Source organism: Hyperoodon ampullatus, assembly GCF_949752795.1.
Source record: "Hyperoodon ampullatus genome assembly, chromosome: 17".
NCBI classification, from domain to species: domain Eukaryota; kingdom Metazoa; phylum Chordata; class Mammalia; order Artiodactyla; family Ziphiidae; genus Hyperoodon; species Hyperoodon ampullatus.
In genome coordinates, this window is record NC_136930.1 from 40206750 (window position 1) to 40222737 (window position 15988).

Genomic DNA, 15988 nt, shown 5'->3' on the forward strand with positions numbered 1-15988 from the left:
TGTTTCCAACCTTGATTTCTTTTATTTCTTTTTCTTGTCTGATTTTCCTGGCTAGAACCTCCAGTACAACATTGAATAGAAGTGGGCAGAGCAGACATCCTAGCCTTGTTTCTGATCTCAGGGGAAAAACATTCAGTCTTCTACCACTATGTATGACGTTAGCTGTGGGTTTTTCATAGGTACCTTTTATTAGGTTGAGGAAGTTCCCTTCCATTCAAAGTTTGTTGAGTGTTTTTATTATGAAGGAGCATTAGACTTTGTCAAAGACTTTGTCAGCCTCTATCGAGATGATCACGTGGTTTTTATCCTTTATTATATTATTATAATACACTGCATTGATTGATTTTTTGATGTTAAATCAACCTTGCATTTCTGGAGTAAATACCACTTGGTGATGGTGTAAAATTCTTTTCATATGTTGCTGTATCAATTTGTATTTTGTTGATTTTGTTTTTTGCATTTTATATTCATAAGAGATATTGGTCTATAGTTTTCTTTTCTTGTAGGGTCTATGTCTAGTTTTGTTCTTATTAACAGTGGCCTCGTAGAATGAGTTGGAAAGTGTTCCTTCCTCTTGTATTTTTTCAAAGACTTTGTGAAGGATTGGGATTAATCTTTAAATGTTCTTGTTTTGATTTTTTATGGCTTCCTTTGTAGTTTACCATTTGCTATTGTTAAATGCAAGTGGAGCTTGTAAGTGGGGCCAGGAAGGTGATGTTTATGGTGATCACCTCCTGTAGGACAATTGACAGTAAAAATACAGGACTCTAAATAGAACTGTTGAGTCTTCACTCTGCCGACTTCTACTGAACAATGCTGAATACTCAACCACTGGAGAACATGCTTAATTGTAGAAACAAATTAGAAGCTTTTTATATCTTGAATTCAGAACCACAGTGGGAAAATGCCATTTTCCTCAGTGGAGCCATTGGTGTATGCCCAATTCACTGTCCCCAAATTAAGAAGTCTTACCTTTAACTTAATAGTTCCAATTTGTTTAGAAACATTATTTAAAAGAGCCTATTAAGAGGTGTTACACTGACCTCCTTTTGAGTCAGAGAGCCTGAGAACAAGGAGAGTTTGTTGAATCCTAGACATCACGTAAGGTAATATGAATAATAAATATTTAGATTGTCTTCCTACATGTCTCAAAATACTTTTGGTCCTTAACCACTCTACCAACTCAGTGGGGAAAATTAACACTGAAGAAATAATAATAACAACTAATGTTTGCTAAATAATTCCTATATGCCAAGCACTTTAAAATCCTTTACATATACTATCTCTTATATTCCTCATAGCAATCTTATGAGGTCAATACTAATATTATTCTCTACTTTTCGGATGTGGAAACTCAGAAACAGAGAGGTAATCTAAGTTGCTTGGTGTCAGGCAGGTGGAGAATGGTAGAGCCAGGATGTGACCTAAACTGGAACTGAGAGTGGATTAGGCATATTCCAGAACAGGGATTCAGATTCAGGGTTTCTGTTTTATAAGATTTGAATTTCTAAGTCATTTGTCTCTCTCTAATGAAGAATATAATTTTCAGTCAGCAGTTAAGAAATGTCCATAAAGGATATATTTAGATGGTCTGAGTCTAAGGACTTGAGATTACACAGTCTCTCTCTGCAGGGTTAATGTAATAGATAAGTTAGTATAATAAACATTTAACATTTATTAAGGGCTTACTATGTTCCAGGGGAAGTGAGTTATTTGTATAAGTTAACTAAATTTGCAAAATAACTATGAAATAGGTATTATAATTACCATCGCCAATCATAGCTGAAGCCACTGAAGCAAAGACGTGTAACTTGCCCAAGGCCAATTAGCAATAAGTAGCACAGCCCAGATTTGAACCCAGACAGTCTTGCTCCAGAACCTGTATTCTTAATCACTTTGTCATGCAATTTCTCTAAGTCAGTAAATAGTCACCTGTTACATGGTCACAGCAATAACCGTCACACCGAGAAATCAGTGATAAGACTGGATCATCGTGTTTATGCATGTGCAGATTGGAGTCATTTGTACAGGAGAGAAATGTGTTATGGCTCAAAGGAGGAAAAAGGCTTTTCCCTGAATATGAGACAACCTGAAACGAGTATGGAAGTACAAAAAGAAAACTTAATTTGGAAAGGGAGGCTGTTAGCTTGTGCTTCCACAGAAGACGGGAACAGACTGATGGGATGTGGTGAGCGCTCAGAAGCTGTGGTCCTGAGCGAGATGTGGTGGTGTGGTTTGGAGTTTTACCTCAGAGGTAAAAGGGGACAGTTTGAAAGAACAGTTCTAGAAAGTGAATTTGATAAACTCAGTTAGCATGGGGAGAGGTTGAATCAATGGTAGATTAATATCAACGTCAATTACACGTGTTTCCAGTGATGTAAGAAGCATCTGGAAATTAGCAGAAAAACCTTGACCATTTGGGGTGATATTTCCCCCTTCATGCCAAAATCATAATAGTTTTCTTTTTCTTGTGGCAGTGAAATCACAGACCTGGGTTTATCCGGTACTTTTCTTCCTGGGGATCCAAACATTTCCCCAGATGTTGTTCTATGGTTTTCGTACCCAGTGCTCTACCCCTATGCAGGGCCACCTATGCAGACCTCTGTGTTTTAGTGGGAAGAGAGTAGCTCTCGAGCCAGTCAGTGACCAGAGAGCTGGTTGTACCTGGGCCTGTTCTCTTCCAGCCACGTGAGCCTTCTAGTCTGCAGCCTAGACTTTATGTAATGAAGTAATAAACTTCATGTAATGTTTTCAATGAAATTATTATTAAATTGAAGTTTCTAAGTTATTTTTATCAAAAAGAAAAATTACATTCACATCAAAAGCAAGTAAACCAATACTGCCCACCCTTTCCCCTCCTCACATGAAAACAAAGATCAGTGAAAGTCTTTTAAAAAATACTTTGGGTCCATTTCCACTTTCAAGGTAACCTGGTGGCTTCTTTTCTCAAGCCCTCACACAGGTATTCAGGAATACCAGGATGGTGTGCCAAAGATCCCAACAGCTTGTATTACGGTGGAAGATGCAGAGATGATGTCAAGAATGGCTTCTCGTGGGAGCAGAATTGTCATTCAGCTGAAGATGGGGGCAAAGAACTACCCAGATGCTGATTCCTTCAACACTGTAGCAGAGATCATTGGTAGCAAGTATCCGGAGCAGGTGAGTGAAGGCAAGGGATGGGCTGTCTGGGAATAAGGTGTTGTGGTCAAGTTTTAGGGTTTTTTTTTGTTGTTTTGTTTGTTTGTTTTTTTGCGGTACGCGGGCCTCTCACTGCTGTGGCCCCTCCCGTTGCAGAGCACAGGCGCCGGACGCGCAGGCTCAGCGGCCATGGCTCACGGGCCCCGCTGCTCCGCGGCACATGGGATCTTCCCGGACCGGGGCACGAACCCGTGTCCCCTGCATCGGCAGGCGGACTCTCAACCACTGCGCCACCAGGGAAGCCCAAGTTTTAGTTTTTAGAGACAGTTTAGGAAAGAGAGAATGAGTCTGCAGAGATGGTCTTCATAGACTCCTTAAAGGCAGACACTTTTTTTTTGCCTTCAAAAGTTTACTACTTTGACCGAAGAAGGGCAGGACTAACTGAAGGACAGAGTATGATCCACTGTGTGGAAATTCAACTCCGAATAGTTGAGGGCAGTATTTGTCCATATGTGTTGTATTTCTTCCATTTGGAACCACTTGGCATTTGAGATCATACCAATAGTTGATAACATGCTTATTGTGTGACTTATCTTCCTTCATCCTTTCAAAGCTCTGTGAACTAAGTCTATTTTCTTCATTTTGCAGGTGAGGAAATTAACCTAAAGGAAACTCACTTGCCTAAGGTCCATACAGCTAGTAAATGGCTGAGAAAGGACTCAAACCCAGGACCTTGTGAATATTAATCCAAGCTATAGACCACAGTTTATGTGAAATCTTTAGAGGGTTTTTTTTTTTTTTTTTGAAACTTCAAATAGTCTTAGATGCGTATTCAAACTGTATACTAGCCGAAGCTTAAATGACTTCAGCAAGTTACTTATTCTCTAAGTCTTAGAGAATTTATCTACAAAGACGGGGATGGTGTATGTAAGGAACAGGATTACTGTGAGGGCTAGACTAGATAATGCATATCTGATAGCCTCCTACTATAGTGTTTGTCACATCACATGCACTCATTGAATGTCATGTCAGTTTACTTCCTATGACATCAAGTGTACAAAAGATGGTTTTTATAAGGTTTCTGGTACAAACCTTCTTTATTAGTAGTTATTGAAATTCTGAAAATAGCACTTAAAAATATAGCTGTTTGGGCAGTTGAGACTTTTATTTTGTTTAAGAATGTCAGTGGGGGCTTCCCTGGTGGCGCATCGGTTGGGAGTCCACCTGCCGATGCAGGGGACGCGGGTTCGTGCCCCGGTCCGGGAAGATCCCACATGCCGCCGAGCGGCTGGGCCTGTGAGCCATGGCCGCTGAGCCTGCGCGTCCCGAGCCTGTGCTCCGCGGTGGGAGAGGCCACAACGGTGAGAGGCCCGCGTGCCGCAAAAAAAAAAAAAGAATGTCAGTGGGATGAAGGAACAGGCACACAGTAATGGAGAAACAGTCCTTCTGCATGTATCCTGACTCAGGGCCTCTCTCACACTTAAAGGGTTGTGCTGCAGTAAAGATGCGTTTTATGTCTTGGGACCCTTTTCTCCCTTCCTAAATGACCTGCTCCCTGGACCTGGGCATGTGTCAACCCTGGGGTTACGGCTGCAGGGATAACAGAAAAGCAAGATCTCAGTAGGACCATGAAAGTCACAGTGTAGAGAAACTGTAGTTTTAAATGTTGAGAAAACAAATAAGCCCAGCCCCTTGTCTCTTTAGGAAACCGAGAACAACAGAAGAGCCAAGAGTCCACGTTTCAGGTACTGAGTAGTCAGGACCCTTAGAGTGTAATCCCCAGTCCAGGGTGGGAGGAGGTTAGGATTATATATTATCATTAGTCTGGATGAGCAGGCTGATTCTGGCCTAAGGGTGGGTGGCAAGGTGAGAGCGAGTTATTGGAACCTTAATCTGAAATGGCCAGTTGGTGTCGGGGTCTGAGGTCAAAGCATTAAAACAGAGGCGTTCTCAGGCTGCAGCTGCTGGAGGGTTGAGGTAGTGCTGGCTCAGAGCTTCCCGGGAACCGCCAGCATCTCCCAGCTGAGCGTGCTCGGGCCTCCTCCTCAGCCCTGCGTGACTGTTTTTCCAATCAGTTTTATTGAGGTATAATTTACATAAAATAAACTCACCAAATTTAAGTGTACAATTCGATGAGTGTTGAAAAATGTAATCCAGTAATGTAAGCCCAGTCATAGCAGAGAGTATTTTCATCAGCCCAAATGTTCCCTTGTGTAGTCCATCTCCTCCTCTACCCCCCTGTGCCCTGGGCACCACTGATCTGCTTTCTGGAACTATAGCTTTTTCTTCTCCAGAGTTTCATATAGGGGGAATTATGTAAGTGGGGTCTTCCAGGCTGGCTTCTTTCACTCAGCATAATGCTTTTGAGATTCATCCGTGTTGTTGTATCTGCTGTCCATGCCTTTATACTGCTGGGTAATATTTCACAGCATCACCTCAACCCTCCAGCTGCTGCAGCCCAAGACACATTTCACAGTGTGTTTATCCATTCACTGCTGATGATGGACATTTGGGTGGTTTTTAGTCTTTGACTGTTATGAATAAAGTGTCTGTGAACATTCTTGTATAAGTCTTGTATGGCCGTATGTTTTCATTCCTCCTTGCGTAGGTGCCTAGGGGTGGAATTGTGGGGCTGGCCTGAATCTTAAGCACCCTAATCTCTGTCAAGATGCTTCAACCTCTGTATTCTATGGGGGAAGCGCCTTCTCCGGGAGAGTGATGGACAGTTTCAGAGCTGTCCCAGGAATCAGGATTAAACTTTTACCTCTATCATAACGTTGCACAGCATTCCAGGGGTTAGTTATAAATACCTTGTTGCCTACATGTAAAAGATAGAAGATTAACAAAAGGTCTCCCACAAAGAAGTCACGGCATCACTTGCCCAGAAGGAATGTGGGTGAGTGCAGTGAAGTGAAGTCCATGTGGCTGTGTTTGGGGGGGAATCTGCCTTATAGCCTGCCTGGAACCATAGGGCATGTCTAGACCATGAAGGGAAGTGGAAAGCTTGTGTTCTCCCCTCCAGGTGTGAGGTGAGTTAATGAAGCTTAGTAAGCACCGTCCATCCCTGATAAAGCCTCCTCTGGGAACCCTCCCCTCATCCCACCACTTTATGCCATTGTTATGCTGTCGTCTCCCACCAGAGCTTGCAGATGCCCTGAGCATTCTGTTTACTTTCTTTTCTTTTTGTCCCTAATGCCTATCCCAGAATTTGGCAGGCAGTAGCTTCTCAATGCATATTTTAATTCAGTAAAATGAAGAGAAGAATAAAGGAAGAAAACAAGTAGAAGATTTTCTTAATCTCTATTCTCTTTACATCCAGAAGTTTTCCTGCCCATTTGGAACATTGGTTGTCCATAGGCACACTGGACATCACCCGTGAATGCAGCTCTGTATGGCTAAACTCGAGTCCATCAACTCCCTCACACCTAACACCTCACCTTGGTTCCTTGTCTCTGTTAAAGGAACCATATTTACCTATCAGCACAGTTCAGAAACTTCAAGTTGTTTTTCATTCTCTCCTCTTTGTTACTGTCCTACAGTCAGGAACCATATCCTATTCAGTCTACTATCAGCCTATTAAAAAAAAAATCTGTTCCTGTCTTGTCTTTACTGTCATTACTGTTCTAATTCAGGCCCTAGCTATTTCCCTCCTGACTTTCTTTTCTTCTGTTCTCTTTCTGCTTCTGCATTTTTGCAATGCAGTTCAGTTATCTTTTAAAACACCAATCTCAAAATGGTGTTTCCATGCTCTCAGGTCCCCTCTCCTGTTCCCTATAAGATAAAGGTTATGATCTAGGTAAATACTGAGGTAAGTGACCAGAGGTGAAGAAGACGGAAGAAAAGAGACCATGAAGGGGGATGTTTGGGGGGGTTAAATAGGAGGAAGTTATGGTTAAATAATATAGTACTATTTATAAATGAGCAGAAAATTAGAATGAAGAAAGAGGGAAAGGAAGTCTATGATGGAGATTCAGTACCAACTAAGACCCATTCTTTTTTTTTTTTTTTTTTGCGGTACGCAGGCCTCTCACTGTTGTGGCCTCTCCCATTGCGGAGCACAGGCTCCGGACGCGCAGGCTTAGCAGCCATGGCTCACGGGCCCAGTTGCTCCGCGACATGTGGGATCTTCCCGGACCGGGGCATGAACCCATGTCCCCTGCATCGGCAGGCAGACTCTCAACCACTGCTCCAGGGAAGCCCAAGACCCATTCTTTCATTGGCCAGTGAAGGAGTTCAGCTCTCCTAAACTCTGACAAACTTTTCTAAAATCATTCAACTTTATTTTAAATTATAAGTATGCTGAATGACATAAATGTTGGTCTTGATAGTTTAGGTTGACTAACTTATCCCTGACATGTCCTTGCTACCTTGCTCCTTTTTATACTAAAGAATAGCACTAAATAATGCTGAGCAAACTAGATGGAGTGGAAATTATTTCTAAAATTGAAGAGGAACCCAGCAATCCCACTACTGGGCATATATCCAGAGAAAACCATAATTCAAAAGGATGCATGCACCCCGATGTTCATTGCAGCACTATTTACAATAGCCAGGACATGGAAGCACCTAAATGTCCATCAACAGAGGAGTGGATAAAGAAGATGTGGTACATATATACAGTGGAATATTAGCCATAAAAAACAACGATATAGTGACATTTGCAGAGACGTGGATGGGCCTAGAGATTGTCATGCAGAGTGAAGTAAGTCAGAAAGAGAAAAACAAATATCATATAATATCACTTATATGTGGAATCTAGAAAAATGGTAGAGATGAACTTATTTGCAAAGCAGAAATAGAGTCACAGATGTAGAGAACAAACTTACGGTTACCAAAGGGGAAAAGGGGGATAGGATAAATTGAGAGATGGGGATTGACACATATACACTACTATATATAAAATAGATAACTAATGAGAACAGACTGTATAGCACAGGGAACTCTACTCGGTGCTCTGTGGTAACCTAAATGGGAAGGAAATCTAAAAAAGTGCATATGTGTATACGTATGACTGATTCACTGTGCTGTAGGGCAAGAAACTAACACAACATTGTAAAGCAACTATACTCCAATAAAAATTAATAAAAAAAAATTTTTTAGATAAAAAAATAAAAATGAAGAGGTTATGTTGAAATCACCATTATTCTTCCTGCAGCCGAGCGTCCTGGGTGACTTGAAAGTGAGCTAATGCTCAGGCAGTGGCTGATACTCTTGGGTGGTGATGCCCAGCACAACCCCTTACATGCACAGCACCTTGATGAAAGGGAAGCAGTTAACACGTAAAGAATCCTTCTGATTTGGCCTGACATCCATGGACAACATGTGAATTTCAGCTCTGGAAAAGTGAATATGTGATTAACGAAGCATTAACATATTTCAGAACCCTACTGCATAATCCAGACATAAGCCTTGACTGAATTAACCACAGGCTTTTTTTTTTTTTTTTTTTTTTGCGGTACACGGGCCTCTCACTGTTGTGGCCTCTCCCATTGCGGAGCACGGGCTCCGGACGCGCAGGCTCAGCGGCCACGGCTCACGGGCCCAGCCGCTCCGCGGCATGTGGGATCTTCCCGGACCAGGGCACGAACCCGTGTCCCCTGCATCGGCAGGCGGACTCTCAACCACTGCGCCACCAGGGAAGCCCATCCACAGGCTTTTAAAAGATGCCAATCATACAAATACTTTATTGGGTTTCAGTATGTGAAAAGGCAGGGCTTCCCTGGTGGTGCAGTGGTTGAGAGTCCGCCTGCCGATGCAGGGGACACGGGGTCGTGCCCCGGTCCGGGAAGATCCCACATGCCATGGAGCAGCTGGGCCCGTGAGCCGTGGCCGCTGAGCCTGCACGTCCGGAGCCTGTGCTCCGCAAAGGGAGAGGCCACAACAGTGAGAGGCCCGCCTACCGCAAAAAAAAAAAAAGAAAAAAAGACAGAATAAGAGTATTATAGACATAAATCCTACCCTCTTCCTAAAACCCCATGAGCTGGCTCCTCCAGGCACAGAATTCTCTCTCCACCTCTTCTGAAACTGTTCCTCTGTGATTTGGGCATGTTGTACAGGATTCAGCAGACCTTGAACACTTAGAGGGGGTGCATTTCACTGGGGGAAAGCAGGCCTCTGGAAGCCCTGACATTAGGCTTTGCAACTCCTTTCTCTAAGACAGCTTTTTTCCTGGGAAATCATTGTATCTGTGAGGCCCATCCATGGTTGAGAATGAGTCTGAGAGGGTGGAAACGAGAGTTCTTTGACTTCTGAGCTGATCCTCCCTGGCACTAAAATTGCCATGTTATTCTACTACCATTTATTAAACAGCTAATTTGCCCTGGAAAATTTATAGGAAACTTGTTGCCATCCATGAATAGGTTTTATTTTTTATTAAATCAATAGAGGGTATCCTACCTCTTAGAATAAATAGTCTTAGACAGGCAGAGACAGACAGATAAGGATCTTAGCAATTTAGTACCAATTCCCTGACTTTCAGATGAGGGAACTGAATCTGAGTGAGCTGACCAAGGAGACACAACAAATGCCTGATAGGACACATCTGTAATGTGACTCCAGATTTCCTGACTCCCATTTCTTTCTACCTCAAAGATACTCCATTATGCCTGGGCACACTTTAGCTGGATGGATAGCATTTAAATCTGTGGGATTTTGTTGATTCAGGATTCAAGTCATGCTAACCCTACTAAGTCATTACTTGTGTCTTTCTCTTGTGCTTTTTTCCTCTGATATCGCTTTCCTAGGCACGAAGAACTCTCAAATATACTGTCCCTTGTTGTCTCACAGCTTCGTTAGAGCACCCATGAGGGTCGTTACCAGGGAAACCCACCGGTGCTTGGTCCATTCCTCCTACTCATCCTCTCTCCATCAAGTCTGATTTGGGTCTCATTCCTCCTTAGCTCCTTGTCCCTTTGGAAGAGGGTCTGACGGATGCAGCACTTCTTCGGTGTTAGTGACGCTTCATGATGCCCTCTTCCCCTGTGCCCCTTTGCATACACCTTCACCCTCACCAGTCAGGTAACCAGGTGTTTTCTGTTTTAGCAAAGGACCACAAACAAAGCCAAAATAGATCTACTACCAATCACATCATTTAAAAAACACTTTTTATTTGGAAATAATTTTAGGCTCCCAAGAAGTTGCAAAAACAGCAGAAAGCTTGGGTGTATCCTTTGACCAGCTTCCCCAGTGATGACATCTTACAGAATTATGGCACATGAACCCAGTGGGGAAACTCTCAGAAGGCACTCCCAAGAGTGAGCTGCTTTCTTGGAAAGCAGGGGCTGCCTGTGGGCATCCTCTGTGTAGCCCCCAGTGTAGCTGGGGCCCCATCCTGATGTTACACTAGATAGTCCTTTCCCAGGCTTAGCTTATGATGCTTCCAGGGTCTCTCACTCAAACAAACAAGCAAACACAGAAGGAGGGCTGTGCTCAAATTGACCTGACGAGAGGGGAAATTACCTGGGACCAGGGGTACAGGGCACCTGTGGGAAAGAGACTCACTGAGAACAGAGTCTCTCATGCTGGCTTTAGGGCTGGCCCATTGCTATTGCTCCTCAGTGATTTCCTAGGCCTTATTCTGAGGTCTTGCTTAGTAAATGCAATATTTTAAAAATGTTAATATATTCAAGAATTCTTCTGAGGGAATTGTATGGAAAAGAAGAGTGTTTTGGATTTTTTTTCTTTTTTTGGTTGATAATATCCAAAGCCATTTTCCTAAAGCCTTGATGAGGGGAATTGTTGTTTTTTTTTAATCTAAGCCTTTTTCCAACAGCAGTTATTTTCAGGGATTCAAAGAACAATTTCAGTTTCATATGCCAGTATTATTTCAAATATAATGCAGCACTGTGCAGGCTAGTGGGAAACATTGAAATGAAAGCTCTAGCCTGTTCACCGGAGAATTTGCTTTTTCTTTTGTTTAGTGTGGGGCAGGGTTTCTCCACATCATCACTATTGATATTTGGGGCCAGATAATTCTTTGTTGTAGGAGGTTATCATGTACACTGTAGAATATTTATCAGTATCCCCCGCCTCTCCCATATTCCCCACAGCTGTGACCATCAAAGATGTCTCCAAGCATTGCCAAACGTCCCCTGAGGGACAGAGGTCACTGCACATTGAGAATCACTGGTGTGGAGCGATGGAAAGGACCCACTGGGTGGGTGTTGACAGGCCTTGGTTCTGGTTTTATTTCTGCCACAAATAAGCTGAGTGACCTTGGGCCACTTAATCCTTCAACTATAGAATGGGGAACTTTGTCTGGAAAAGCTCAAAGGTCATTTCCATCCTGAAAATTCCATTAGTAAAAAAAAATACTTGGTTATTATGAGACTGACAGTGCAGACTGTATACTCTTGGATGGGAGCCCTTTCACTCTTTCACAGAGTAGGGGTGTTGCTAGTGTTCTTTTCTTTCTTTCCTTTCTTTTTTTAAAAAAATATTCTCTGTTCAAATATAGTTAGAAACTCTTCTATTGAAAAAAGTTAAACAAATGCCATTTTTTGAGGCACTTCTTAGCCTTTAATGTGCTAATGTGCACTGGAAATCTTTTAAGAGGTCGTTTTGCAATATTCCCCAAACTTTCTGAGAAACAGGAGAAAAGAGGCATAAGATCCACTGGATAGTTTATATTTTGGTGTTTTTTATATTCTTTTTTCCCCCCAACTATTCATTCATTCATTCAACACACATTTATGGAGTATGGGGTGTGTGTCAAGCACTAGGGTTATAGCAATAGCACTGGGTGGACAGCACAGCACTGTGGTTAGAAACATAGCCTGTAGAATTCAAATTCTGCTTCTTATCTTATGTTGATAGTTTATTTTGCCTCTCTGACCCTCAATAAGCATTAGCCTTCTTTGGAGAGGGGAGAGCTTATGCAAAAGTAAGGAATTGAGAAATAGGAGGGGCGCATCAGGAGGTACTGACCACAGAGGCCTGGCATGCCACTTGAAGGGCCCGGCTTTATCCTTTGTCCTTTGTCCTTTGACAGCAGGGAATCACTGAAAGGTTGGGTTAGCAGTGGATTTTTCGTTTTGGTTCACTCTACCCACTGTATATATTCACAGGGCAAAACTGCAATTCAGCCAGGAGATTAGCTGGACTTGAACTGAGACAACTGAAATAGTGTTGGAAAAGATGAGAAGGATCCAGGAAATAGTTCGGAAATAAAATTGGCAAGAGTTGTTAAAGTTTGGATAGAAGGAGAAAAAGAAGAAAAAGTTCAGTTTGGGTGATTTGGAGAATTTATTCATTAATTCTACAGGAATTTACTGAGCTTCTACCATATGCTGGTATATTAATTTGCCCTCACAGCACTTGGGGTTTCATGGTAGAGACAGGCAGTTAAACAAGTAGCTGCCGTAACAGGTGGTAAATGCCATAATATGGTAGCAAAGTGGTATGATGGGGATAACCATCCTGGTCAAGGAGGCCAAGGAAGGCTTTCTGGAGAGATCCAACTTATTCCCACAGCACGAGTAGTTATCCATGAAGAGTTAACCTGCTAAAAGTTACAGGGATGGAGTTGGGATGGGGAATATTCCAAGCAGAAAGAGTAATGCATATGAAACCCAAAAAGTAGTGTTACTCTTCTTTTAAGGAATGTGATGTGACCTCCTATAATTTCCCAATCCATTTGATAATGAACCCTGTATTCATGGAACTGAGCTGTAAAATAACCTAAAGAAAAAGTCCTGGGGCTTCCCTAGTGGCGCAGTGGTTGAGAGTCCTCCTGCCGATGCAGTGGACATGGGTTCGTGCCCCGGTCTGGGAGGATCCCCCATGCTGCGGAGCGGCTGGGCCCATGAGCCATGGCCGCTGAGCCTGCGTGTCCGGAGCCTGTGCTCCGCAACGGGAGAGGCCACAACAGTGAGAGGCCCGCATACAGCAAAAAAAAAAAAAAAAAAGTCATGGCCTAGTTCATGTATATGTGTTCTTAAAAATACATTATTGAAAAGCTCAGCAATCCCTTTGGAAACTGCCTTAACACTGATGCTGTCAAGCACCCTGTTGAAGGAATAAACAAAACCTGATTGACCTGGTGGACAAACTCATTCCATACATAATTGAATAGTTAGAGGCTGTGCAGCAGATGCGGCTTTCCTTTCATCTGAATATGTAGTCTGATGATTTGTAAAACCTTCTTAATGGGTACAGCAAGTTATTCTGCCTGGGTGGGAACCATTTTTTCTCACTTAAGCAGCTGTTTAAACTTTCATAAGCAAAGTAATTATTAAATCTTTCATGAACATATTGGAACATTGGTTCACATCTTAACCTTGAGTTGGAAACTTTGGGGGGCTGGCGTTAGAGTTTTAAACTGGCAAATTTCATTTTCTTTCTTATTATAAACTTTTTATGGTTTAGCACCAGCCAACCTAAATCATGGTAGGAAAAATACATGTGTGGCAAGCATGAGACATTTCATTGTTTATTTTTCAAATTTCTGGAATGTGCTCATAGCTGTGCATGCCTCCGGGCTCATAAAGACAGCAGATGGAAATAGCTCAAGCCAGACAGGCTGTTTTAGATAGCCACCCAGGTAGGCAAGGCAAGCCTTAAAGAGTACTTTTTCCTGGACTCAATGTCATCTTAGTGGGTAAAATGGGACTTGCAAGCAGGAGGATGCCATCCTTCATGGGTTTGAACACCTTTCCCATATTAATGATGGAACCATTTCATAATAATCATAATCCTGTGATGAATAATAATACACTTAATGGAGTACTTACTATGTGACAGGCAGTATTCTGGATGCTTCTCATGTCCTATCTCCTTTGATCTTCATTATGACCTTGTCATATAATCAGTGCTGTTATCCCCATGTTACAGATGAACAAACAGGCTTAAAGAGTTCACAGAATTCACAAAGCTTCTGAGTGGCAGAGTTTAACTCAAGACTGTCCCTTCCCAGAGTGTGTACTCTTTCTTAACAATTCATTATCCCGTACGTCTTAGTAACTTTCTATTCTAGTTTGTGAAATACTGCATTTTAAAAGTTTCCTCTGTTTTACCCTAAATGAAAAGAAAACCAGGAGAACTGTCAGCATCATAGTGAACAACAACAAATGCTTATTGATTAGCTACTATGTGCAAAACTCTGTATTATAAGCTTGGAGATATTCTGAGGCAGAGAGGAGAGGAGGCACGATAAAGGGGCCCTTGCATGGTGGCTGATAAGTAAACTAGGTGGTAAATTCTGGAAGCCAGACTCTGCAAACACAGGGCTTGCAGTACTGACTGCATCCTGGCTGGATCAGTACTAATGTGGTCATACAGTACCTTGCAGTTTGCAGTGGACTCTCACCTGTATTATTCCACCTCATCCTAACAACAGGGCTGATGATTACGATTCCCATTTTGAAGACAAGGGAGCTGAGATTCAGAGGAAATAACTTGACTAAAGTCAGACACACATCTAATAAGTGGAAGATAAAATTCAAAGTTTGAATACTCTATAACTTCCTATAGTCACTGCCCAGATCTCTAGTTTATTTAGGGTAAAATAAATGCTTTAAGGATGTCCTAAAAAACAACCTAAAAATGAAAGTGTTCAAATAAATAATTATAATGCCATAAGAACAATCTTGGTGGTTTTAAAATATGCCTGCAAATTCTTTAATCTCCCTCTAAAAGATCAAGCTGGCCTCTCTTCCCCTATGTGTAGGCTGTACTTAGTGATTTACTTCTAATGAATAGAATGTGGCAGAAAAAATGGTGTGTGATGTTTGAGATTAGAACATAAAAGCAATGTGGCTTTCTTACTGTTCTTTCTCTTGGATCACTCGCTCTGGGAGAAGCCAGCTGCCATGTTGTAAGGATACTCAAGCAGCCCGGGGGAGAGGTCCACTTGGTGAAGAACTGAGGCTTTCTGCTATCAACCAGCCCAAATTAGCCAGCACATAGATCCAACAGCTCTAGTCAAGCCATCAGATGACTGCAACCCTGGCCAACATCTTGATCACAATGTTATCAGGCTCTGAGCCAGAACCACCGGGCTAAGCCACTCCCAAATTCTTGACCCACAAAAACTGTGTGATATAATAAATATGTATTGCTTTAAGCCACTAGGTTTTGGGGTTAGCTAATATAGCAATCAAGGAGTATAAGATACACAGAGAGGAATAACTGAGTCTGAGCTGTCAGGAAAGCTGGCTACTGAAAGTTGAGAGAGATGAGTAGGAATTTAATAGGTGGACCAAGAATTTATTGGGAGGTGTTCTAGGCAAAGAGAAAATGTGTGTAAAAAAGTATAAAAGTGTGACACTGCAAGGCACATTTTAGAAACTGCAAGTAAAGGACAAAACAAATCTCACAACTCAAAAATCATAGCATTTGGGGTATGAGAATCTCTTTAAGAACTTACTATATTACGTGATAATGTAGTAACTAATGTTCCTAAGAGTGAGTTGAGTCTACAAGAAAATTCCATTTGTACTATTTAAGAAGATAGGAAAGCAATTAAAACACTGAAGTATTTATGTCAAAAATTAAAACAAAAAAGTACTGTATAAATCCTTAGTGAAAGGGGGAGTTCAGGCTATCCAGAATAGGTACCTCCCTATGTTGTAACTTCACTAGAGTATCTGGGTCTGTGTTTTGAAAACTTGAAGCTTAAATGTAGGGCCAAGAAATAGCTAATGAAGAACACCTGGATTTTCCCCAGGCTTTTGCTCCTCCAGTTCTGCTACAACAATCAGGTAGAAATTAACATTCTATAACCAACTATGTGTTTTGCTTGGCATCATGATAACCAACTGAAATTTTATAAAAGGGAATAGCTCAAGTCAACCTGTTATTCTATGCTATATCTCATTCACTGACTATTTATTGAGTGCTATCCATGTGTTAC

General features: G+C 42.0%; 1 protein-coding gene across 1 annotated transcript in view; it reads left to right on the top strand.

The window, feature by feature from the left end:
* CPQ (carboxypeptidase Q) overlaps positions 1 to 15988 on the top strand; it is a gene marked incomplete at its 3' end in the record, with an annotated part of 373081 nt that overhangs the window by 97394 nt on the left and 259699 nt on the right. Inside the window, exon 3 of the mRNA XM_079722376.1 lies at positions 2952 to 3159. Coding sequence (XP_079578502.1) covers positions 2952 to 3159 — 208 coding nt within the window. The remainder of the gene's footprint in view (positions 1 to 2951; positions 3160 to 15988) is intronic.